Consider the following 10,573-nt stretch of genomic DNA (forward strand, 5'->3'; position numbering starts at 1 on the left):
ATGTTGAGGCTGATCAGTGTACAGTTGCAGGACTTATTGTTGAAATCTAAAAAAGAGCTAAAAAAATACTCTCAGTAAATGTCAGAAAGCAATAACAAAAATAAAACTTTTCTGTTTTTTCAACATGAAGCTTTTCTGAACTTAATTGTTATTATATTTCCACAGTATCCCAATATTTGTATTTAAAAATTCCATATTAGAAATGGACTGTTAGAATTTAAACACAATCAGAAACATAATTTGCCCATATGCTCTGTCTCTGACCCAACTGTTTGTGTTCATGGACTAATAACTGACAACTGCTTATGAAGCTAGATTTGGTGTTAAATCTGAATGATCCATTTCAAATACCATGCCCTAAACTTCCTGCTTCCCACATATGGGTTATGTGACTTACAGGCAGAAGTCTCTTCATAGAATCTCTGCGCATCTCTGCACAGCCCACAGTCACATTTTTGTTAGCTGTATACAATGCCTAGGTCTGTCACACAGATTGGAGTGATATTTCAGGACATCAAATTCAGTGAAATCAGTAAAGTTAATACGGGCAATTTCAGCATGCTATTCAATAAAAAAAAAAAGTTTAAACCTAGTTTGCAGATTGGCCACAGGTCATATTCCCTGTTGTTTTTGGTCTTTTATGTTGTAATTCTTGTTTAGTTCCTGTTAATTTTTGTAGTCATTTGTAGTTTCATTTTTATTATTTGGTTTTCCCTTGTTTATTTAATCAGTTGTCCCTCGTTCCCTTGTTTGCCCCTGTGTTTTTAAGCCCTGGTTTTACCTGTTTTATTTGCATGTATTGTTGGATGCTCTGTGCCTGGTTCCTTGTGTTTTTGTTTTCATTATATTCTGAGTTAGTTTGTTTATTCTTTGTTGCATTTAGATCCTCATTCCTCGCCTGCATCATCACAAATAGAAACTATAAATGTAAGAGTAATACTTAAAAATGGGCGTTTCATTTAGTTTGGACGCACTTCCGGTTTAAGCCCCACGCACACTCGGTTCTATCGGAATACAGATCATTTTGTCATATGAACAGCTGTAGATACAAATAAAGATAATGACTCAGCTGCACACCCCTACTGATCAGTGCACTGACTACTGAACTAGGGAGCTGATTGAGCCTCTCGTAACTTATTATTTAATTCAGAGCTTCTGTGATAGTAGTATCCATATACAGTTTCTGTGGATCTCAAAGTTCATCTAGTACAATCCAATGGTGTCTCAAGGAGACACCAAGAACTGCTCCTGCTAAGAAAATAATAAATGTTACTCAATGTTAATACCAAATTTCATAATCACATGACTATTTCAGTGTTAGATGTTATTTGCACCCTGCTGTAAATAGTGGCAGACACTATTTGCACTTCTAAATAAATACTAACATACAGTATGACAGCATAACTGCAGTATGCTTTTTTTTGTGTTTATTTAGAGTCCCACAGACCTACACAACCCCCAAACCTAACCCTAACCTTCCCTTAGAAAAATTAACCATGTTTTTACTACAGTAACCATGGTATCACCATGATATTTTGTAGTAAAATCATAGTAACCACAAAATTAAACATGGTTACTACATTAACACCTTATTACTGTAATAACACCATGGTTATTTGCATTAAAACTATGACTTCTGCCAAAAAACATGCTTACTACAATTTTACTATTGTAAAACCAATTTGACACGGATCAAACTTTCGCTCAACTCCCTGACCTTCACAGTGACCAATTCACTGTGAAGAAATAAGCCTTTTTACAAATTTGTATTTATTATTATATGTAGTATTAAAGGAAATATTAAGAGGATGGGGAAAAGCACTTTATTAAAAAATAATATTTTATACATTAATTAATTCATGAAAAAACTAAAGAAACTGCACACAAACTAAATGACAGATAAATAAACAGACTACAATAAAATTTAAATGAAAATATAATACAAATATATTATAAAAGTATAGCAAAATATAAAAAGTAAATGCAGAAGAAGACATAATAATATTAATAAATAGAAATGTATAAAAGAAAGGTTTGAAACAATGTATGATTGTTCATCAACAATTGATGAACTCTGCCAGTCAATTGCACTTCATGTGCATCCTTTTACACATTTATTTTACAACTGTAATTACTACAAAGACTTCTGGATCCAGTTATCTATGTAAATATTTGATGCATTCAATAAAATAATTTCAATAGATGATATTATGATCCTGTTTTTGAACTGCAACACTGGCTTTCCCATAACTGTTGACAACAAAAACAACAAAAAAAAAACAGGGCCACGTGGTGAAAGAGAGGCACCTAAGTTTGCTGGCATTGAACATTTTGCTAACAATTTACTTATTTATTTGCAGCAAGTTGTTGCTCGTGATTACGTTACAGTGACCTAATTTTGTTGTTTTAAAAAAAATCGCAGAAGTAAACCAAAAATCATGCAGACACCTTTATGCATTTTTTAGGATATGTATGCATTTTTAGGATATGAGCAATAAAACATAGTGGCCCTGTTTTTGTGCTACTCTGTAAAATTAATAATTCCTCTTGGGAAATGTTACTTGCATAAAGCTAAGGTAATGTCTTTTAAAACATATTTTAAAGCAATTGTATTCAATTGTATTTTATTTCTGGGACACCTTACAGAATTGCACAAACTTTAGCTGCGTCCGAATATCCATACTTTCCTACTGTGTAGTATGCTTAAAAAAAAAAAAAAGTATGCAAATGGAGTAGTATGTGAATCAACGGTATTCAATCAAGCAGTGGGCGAGAAATACCAGTATGAGCTTCTGAAATGTGGATCGACTGAACATTTTTTCAGTCAAATAATCCCTCTGGTGCTGATGAGACATCACGTTCTAAACGTTGGATTTAAAAAAAGCTCTTTTCAACTGTTAAGTGATATCCACCTTTTTCCTGACTTCTCCATGGGCGTGCCATTGGGGCGAGAGACTCGGATACTCCACACTTCCACTTAGTTGTTGTTATCAGTTAGTCAAATGTTACTGGTGATGGTGATCAGCCTAGGCTCTGGATATTTATGCGCTGTTATAGGGTGTTATAAAACTACAGGTGGCTTAAAAACTACTGGAAAATTAATGCCACAATGATAAGCCCCCCAAAAGCAGCCAATGCTGAAACATTCCGAGTCGAACCTGATGTAATAATCAGAGATTGCAATAAACTAATTCTGTCACTTGTCTTTAAAAAAATAAAAATACATACAATATTTTTAAAATATACCAAATACTGGCCGCCATTTTCGAAGATAACGAAGATGAAAAATATTTAAACCAAGACTTTTGTTTATTAATAATCTTTATGAGGTTAAGACCTCATGTCGTGTTGTGAGTGTATGTTATTGAGTGAGAGACTAAGTTGTTCTCGGCTGAGTGCGTTAGAAGGCGGCACTTTTTAATGTAGAAATAATGCAAAGTACGTGCCTCATATCTGAAGATTTTTAAATGCAACCTATTATGACCATACTCTTTTTTTTTTTTTCGAACCTGTTTTCGTATTGAATTTCTTGTCATTAATAGACTTAAAATAAGATGCCAGGTAATGAATAAAGTTTAATAAAACTATAATAACATAAAATAAAATATGCATTTAACAAGACATTATGAACATAAGAAAAAAAAGTTATTGGTTTCTCAGGGTGTGCAGCACAAAAAATGATTTTGCTGCAAATGATGCATGATTGTCCTGCCCCAGTAACACCTGCATTTGATCTTTTTCTGCCAAATTGTAACTCGATTATGATTTCAAGCTTGATTTCACTTTCTAGTAATTGACGTTTGCGCAGAGCCCTAGGTGGCGCTATAATCTGTAATCGAAGTTAAAATCCTGATCTCCACGGAGACTGCTAATGTCAAGATTTATAGTCATACAATTTGTTATATTTTGGTCTAATCTCACCCTAAACCAATCCATTCAGAAGATATTTGTGAAACCACTGAAGTCTTATGGGTTACTCTTATGCTGCATTTATGTGTTTTTGGAGCTTCAAAGGTCTGGCCAACATTCACTTACATTGAATTAACCTATACATAACAGTGATATTCTTCTGAAAATCTTTTTTTGCTTGTGTTTTGCAGGAAAAATAAAAATAAAAATCACATCTCTTGGATGAGGGTGAGAAAATTATGAGAATTTTCATTTTTAAATGATCTATCCCTTTAATAGCACATTCAAATCAGAATGATCATATTTATGTTATGAATGTAAATGAACACCACAGTCCACAAAAACTGCAACATTTGAGGTTGAGTCATATTAGTGACCAGAACAGAGACTTGTGTGTGTGGGCTCTTTTCATTTGGGCCAATAAGCAACCACTCAGCAATCACTCAGAACACCCTGGCAACTGCATAGCAATGTGCTAAAAACAGAGTTAAAACAACTTAACTTAGCAGCATAGCAACAACCTGACAACCACCTAGAACACCCTGACAACTGCAGAGCAATGTGCTAAAAACACAGAAAACAACTTAGCAACAGCATAATTACAACCTGGCAACCACATACTGTAGCAATGCCCAAAACACACAGCAGAGATCACCTTGATTACTGCATTTCTCCTAGCAACCATCCAGAAAACCCTAGTTACCACATACTGTAGCATAAATGTGCAACAAAGCAAATATAACACTTTAGCAACCACCAGAAAACGAGTTCTGCTTAGGCAAAGACCATTCAACCATCTTCATAAAATATACAAATAAATATTGTTGGACATTTTCATGAGCGCTGGTAATTATTCATTCACATCATACCTTGTTTAAATGTAAAATGTAAACGCATGTGATTGACTTTTAAATGAACAGGTCCCCTGGAAAGGCTGATCGCACATAACTTAATTATTTAACAGCTTTTATAATGTTTAAGCCTAAACTTATCAAATTAATTTGTCAATAAAAAAAAAAAGAAACTCACATGAGCAGTTTCTTGTCTTCCCAGTTGCAACTGACAACGGAACACGTAATCTGGCCACGAATAATTCAGACCGCTTTTTGAATTTTTTTGTTCAGTTCAAAGGAATCAAATTTAGATTAGTCTCAAACAATAATTTATTTTTTTGCGGTGTTCAGTCGCAAAAGTAACGAAAGAGAAATTTATCAGAGTAAAATTATACATTTTCTCTTCAAAATGTAGTGAAGTGAAAGTCCAAAGAAATATTTATACTCAATTAATATTAAAAAACTGTACTTAGGTGCAGTAACAAAGTATTTGTACTTCGTTATTATACACCTCTGCAACTCACACCATTAGTTGATTAACGTTGTTGGAGCGGGTCTAAGTAGGTCACTCAAAACAAACAGAGCAATTTTCAAGGTGCCGCAGAGACACGTTTTTGAGAAAATGAATCTATGAATGGCTTACTTATAGATGTCTCTACATATTAAGCTGGGATAGAAGAATATATTTTAACACAGAACAAGTTACAGACTTCAGCTTTAAGTTATTTTGTATAGATATAAAAATGTTTAACAGTTTGGGAATTGCAATGACCAGTAATAAGTAATCTACAAAAACATTCTGTTGAAAAATGTATTTAATTTAAGAAAATATGTTTTTCTACATTGCTTAAGAAAAAGAGACTTATTACATTTTCATTCATTTCTGAATGAAATATGTGAAGATTGTTTCGTATTCCCCTATAAGTGCATTCCATGTTTGTTTGTCTTTACACACACACACACACACACTTGTTGTGTTTCCATGTTTTATGGGGACTTTACATAGACATAATGGTTTTTATACTGTACAAACTTTATATTCTATCCCCTAAACCTAACCCTACCCCTAAACCTAACCCTCACAGAAAACTTTCTGCATTTTTACATTTTCAAAAAACATAATTTAGTATGATTTATAAGCTGTTTTCCTCATGGGGACCGACAAAATGTCCCCACAAGGTCAAAAATTTCGGGTTTTACTATCCTTATGGGGACATTTGGTCCCCACAAAGTGATAAATACACGCTCACACACACACACACACACACACACACACACACACACACACACACACACACACACACACACACACTAAGGCAGGGACTTTTATTATGAATTGTCCTTTACGATCACTTCTTAGGTCACAGTCAACAGCTTCACGCTTCGGTTTCACGTTGCTGAATGAAGAAATGAAATAGCGTGCGTGCCTTGACATTCCCTGTCAGAATTTTTCTTCTTTCGCTTAAATAATAAAGTTAACTTAGATAATATTTAATACCGGGTGTTTTGTTGTATTATCGTTGAAGCAAGAACGATGATTTAGCAAGCTAGCTAAAACGCCTGCTAAACTTAAATTAATGGTTCTACATTTAAACTGCTGAAGTTTAATACTAATACTTACTGGTTTAGACATAAGGGATGTTGCGGAATTTTTGTAGGTATCACAGACAATTTAGTCATGTCAGTGTGCCATTTTTATTTCGTCAAGGGCAGCATGTCCTCAGCTTATCAACAACGCACATTCAGAAGGCAAAATATGCCAGTTCCATCACAGGTTAGATGAATTGTAGTACAAATGTATTGTAAGACAAACCTGATTAGATGTCAATCAAGATTATATTGTGTGTTTGACCACTTGTCTTAAACTTCCTTTTGTACAGAGAGAAAGAAATTCTATGAGAATGTTTCTATATCTCAAGGTGAAGGTAAGCATCATTCAAGAAAACATGCAGGTGTCCATAGCAACTCATGCCACCAAATTCTCGAACAGAAACCCAGTGTTTTATCAAGAGACTTGCAACAAATGTATTCATGTTTGATTGTGTGTGTCGTCTGTAGGAGGCTTATTTGAAATAAACCTTGACAAGCGAAAGCTGAAGACCCCAGGAGGAAAGCTGTTCACTGTGCCCAATGAGGCTCTTGCCATTGCTGTTGCAACAGAATGGGATGTTCAAAAGGACACACTGAAGTTTTATGCCATGCATTTAGTAAGACATTTATTGTGTCTAAGAAAGTTCCCTGATTGTACATGTGCTAAAATGACAAGACTTGTAAGACCTATTTTTGTCCATACAGACCACTCTTTGCAACACAGCTCTTGACAATCCATCACAGAAGACGAAAGACCAAATGATCTCAGCTGCTCTAAAGTTTTTGGAGACAGACACTATCTGGTATGATGAGATGCACTGGTTTATCACCTGTATTATTATTACAAAGTTTAGAGAGATGGTGTATAATCAAACCAAGTCCATACTTGGTGCCATTATTGTTTTACATACTGTTATTGCAGATTAATTAAAGGTTATGCATTTTATAATTGATCCTTCGATTATTATAGTCACTTGAAATGAGGCAAACTTCATTTAATAGCGAATACACATCTAATAAAATTAGCTTAAGTGAACAGAGCTGTTTAAAACATCTTTTTTTCACTCATTTTGATGCTGTGAACTGTTTATTTACTATCACTTTTACTATGACTTGAATCAATACATAAATAAATTGAAGTTCAGTCAAATGTAGTTGTCTTGCTGATGTTATATGTTCATTTGGGAATGAGGGCTGACAGTTTAATCCATGATTTCAAGATTTAAAAAGAAAGAAAAACACTGTTTGTATTCTCTCTGGGTAACTCATGTCACTATTACAGATTACCTGGTAACGACGTGTTTTACATTTTTTTTTTATTATATTGATCAAATCCTGCTTAAAATTACTCAAACACACATTACTTTCATAGGCTTTGTTGGAAAATGGCAAACGCGTGTCAGAGTAATTGCGGCAGGGCAACAGTTGCTAAATCAGGATTGGTCTGAAGCACTTTTAAGGCGGGGCTTAGTGAAGGGTCGATTGTTTTGATTCAAATAATGTCATGACATTTCAGATCAACCATCCTTGTAGTTACAGAGTCGAAGAACCTCCAGGTCTTGTGGCGCTTCAGAAAAATGAATGGGACCCTGTAATGGACTGGATAGAACAAAGGTGACATACATATTTATATCAATATGACTAGCATGATAAAATTCCTACTTATGTAATAATCACAATAGCCACAATATAAAAGCCATATATGAATGACTTTTGTTTAGGTACAATGTAGTCATTGGCTCATCATCCAGTATAATGGGACCTCAAATCCCAGAGGAGACTAAGGAGACTTTTAGTCACCACCTCAGGTCCTACAATTTCTGGTCTCTGACAGGTAGTCACAGTTGAGCTGTTTTTTATTTTTGTCTTATGAGAATGAGCATCATTCAACAGTACAGTTTTTGTTGTTTCTGCAGGGCTTGAGTATGTGATTACTCAACTGAAATCGTTGGTCCTGTCTTTTGGACTGATTGACAGACACTTAACTGTGGAACAAGCAGTTCTGTTGTCCAGACTGGAGGAAGAATTCCAGGTATGCTGCTTCTATTTTTCAAAGTGTTTAATTATAGCATATATCTTGCATACGTTTTATACTTGTGTTTGTGCTAGAAGTTTAGTAGAACATTTAACGGAATAGTTCACCCAAAAATGAAAATTCTCTCATCATTTCCTCACCCCCATGCCATCCCATATGTGTATGACTTTCTTTCTTCTGCATAACGCACACAAAGATTTTTAGAAGAATCTTTAGGTCCATACAATGCAAGTGAATGGTGACCACAAGTCACCATAAAGTAATCCACAAGACTGCAGTGGTTAAATTAATATCTTCAAAAATGGTTTGATAGGTGTGGGTGAAAAACAGATTAATATTCTAGTCCTTTGCTCTAAAAATCTCCACTTTCACATTTTTTTGTGTGCATATTGCCTCCTATTGGTTTGGGCTGGTCAAAGGTGGAGATTTATAGTAAAAGAAATTACTTGATATTGATCTGTTTCTCACCCACACCTATCATATCTCTTCTGAAGACATGGATTTAACCACTGGAGCCTTGTGGATTAATTTAATGTTGCCTTCATGTGATTTATTTTTTATTTTTTTGGAGATCTGTTTTTTCAGAAAGCTTTGTTGTTTTGGTCATCATCCACTTGCATTGTATGGACCTACAGAGCTGAAACATTCTTCTAAAAATCTTAATTTGTGTTCTGCAGAAGAAAGAAGGTCATACACATCTTGGATGGCATGAGGGTAAATAATGAGAGAACTTTTATTTTTGGGTGATCTATTTTAAAAGAGAAGACAAATGTAGATGTCAGATATTACAAAGTGTAGCTTTACAGTATTCCAATTATGTTGAGTCAATGGCAGTTGTTCTCAACCTTTTTGGTATGCAGCATCATCTTTCAGGTTCCAAAATTTTGCATTGTTGCATCCCCCACCCATGTCACAGCATAAAAAAATAAGATGCAGTTTATTGAAATCTCCTGACCCCATCTGCATTTCTTGAGACACTATGTGGAGTTGGAACCTCAAGGTTGAGAATGAAGAGAAGGTTGGTCTGTGGTAACATTTAGCTTGTTCTATACTTACAGCTTGTTCTGTTCTGTCCTAGATCCAGCACTGGGGAAATGTGGAATGGGCCCACGATTATGACATGTATGAGTTGCGGGCACGAACAGCTGCTGGTGCCCTGTTTGTGCATCTTACCTCTGAAAGCACAGCTGTCAAGAGAAAAATCTTACAGGACTGATAATGCCTGTGAACAAGGGCAAACAAGCACTATATAGGACTGAAAAACTCAGAAATGTGACTTAAGTTTATCCATGATAAACCTTTGATTTATATGATTATAAAAGGTTTTTTGCAGGAAGCTTCAGTGACATCAGTTTCTTGCTATATTAACATAGAAGAAAACACAGCTGCTGTCTAGCTATGTTTTGAGCAACAATGTGGATATCTAAGACCACAATAAATATATTCTGTTTCAGCAGTTGCCATATGGAAAGTGTGTAAGTGGCAAAATCCCAGTTTTTTTTTTAAAACTGTGATAATGTTTAGCTATTGTTGTGTTGGAAATTTCCAAATCTTTTGATAAATGACCATCACGTGCAAATGTGTGGTTGAGTCATAATTTCTTTTCACTACACAACCCAATCTGGCCTGTTTTACAAGAAGTTCCCTTAAAGGAAATAGTTAACCCAAAAATAAAAATAATTTACTTACCCTCATGCCATCCCAGACTTTCTATCTTTAACTGAACACAAAGATTTTTAGAAGAACATTTCAGCTCTGTAGGTGCTTACATTGCAAGTGAATGTGATCAGAATTTTGAAGCTCCAAAATGCACATAAAGACAGAATATAATTAATCCATATAACTCCAGTTAAATTAATGTTTTCAGAAGCAATATGATAGGGGTTGGTGAGAAACAGATTAATACATCCTTTTTCTACTACACATTCTCCTTCATGCTCAGTAAGTGGAGATGTGTAAGAAGAATGCAAATCTCCAAAAATAAAAAGAATGTGAATGTGAAGATTGATAGTAAAAAAATACTTAAATATTGGTCAGTTGCTCACCCACGCCATCAAAACGCTTCTGAAGACATGGATTTAGTCACTTGTTTAGTCACACTAGTAGTCTTATGGATTGCTAATCGTGTCTTTATCTGCTTTTTGGAGCATCAAAATTCTGGAGTATGATTTGCTTTTATAATGCCTTTATGTGCTTTTTATAGTTT

At 34.7% G+C, this 10,573-nt stretch overlaps 1 protein-coding gene across 1 annotated transcript; it reads left to right on the top strand.

The window, feature by feature from the left end:
* The first annotated feature begins 6,110 nt into the window (after positions 1 to 6,110).
* atpaf2 (ATP synthase mitochondrial F1 complex assembly factor 2) lies at positions 6,111 to 9,963 on the top strand. Its single transcript, XM_052112942.1, has 8 exons — positions 6,111 to 6,516; positions 6,623 to 6,667; positions 6,801 to 6,949; positions 7,038 to 7,135; positions 7,866 to 7,946; positions 8,054 to 8,166; positions 8,249 to 8,364; positions 9,446 to 9,963. Exons 1-8 carry the CDS (start codon positions 6,381 to 6,383, stop codon positions 9,581 to 9,583), a joined length of 876 nt encoding a protein of 291 aa, XP_051968902.1. The 5' UTR covers positions 6,111 to 6,380; the 3' UTR covers positions 9,584 to 9,963.
* Positions 9,964 to 10,573: the final 610 nt, after the last annotated feature.

The sequence above is a fragment of the Xyrauchen texanus genome, chromosome 40 (assembly GCF_025860055.1).
Source record: "Xyrauchen texanus isolate HMW12.3.18 chromosome 40, RBS_HiC_50CHRs, whole genome shotgun sequence".
NCBI lineage: Eukaryota > Metazoa > Chordata > Actinopteri > Cypriniformes > Catostomidae > Xyrauchen > Xyrauchen texanus.

Excerpts from the sequence above, each read along its gene's own strand:
- atpaf2 (XM_052112942.1), top strand. The coding sequence starts at position 6,381 with ATGTTGCGGAATTTTTGTAGGTATCACAGACAATTTAGTCATGTCAGT. Across the intron at positions 8,167-8,248 it reads CAATTTCTGGTCTCTGACAG|GGCTTGAGTATGTGATTACT; the intron begins GTAGTCACAGTT and ends TTGTTTCTGCAG. Across the intron at positions 8,365-9,445 it reads GACTGGAGGAAGAATTCCAG|ATCCAGCACTGGGGAAATGT; the intron begins GTATGCTGCTTC and ends GTTCTGTCCTAG.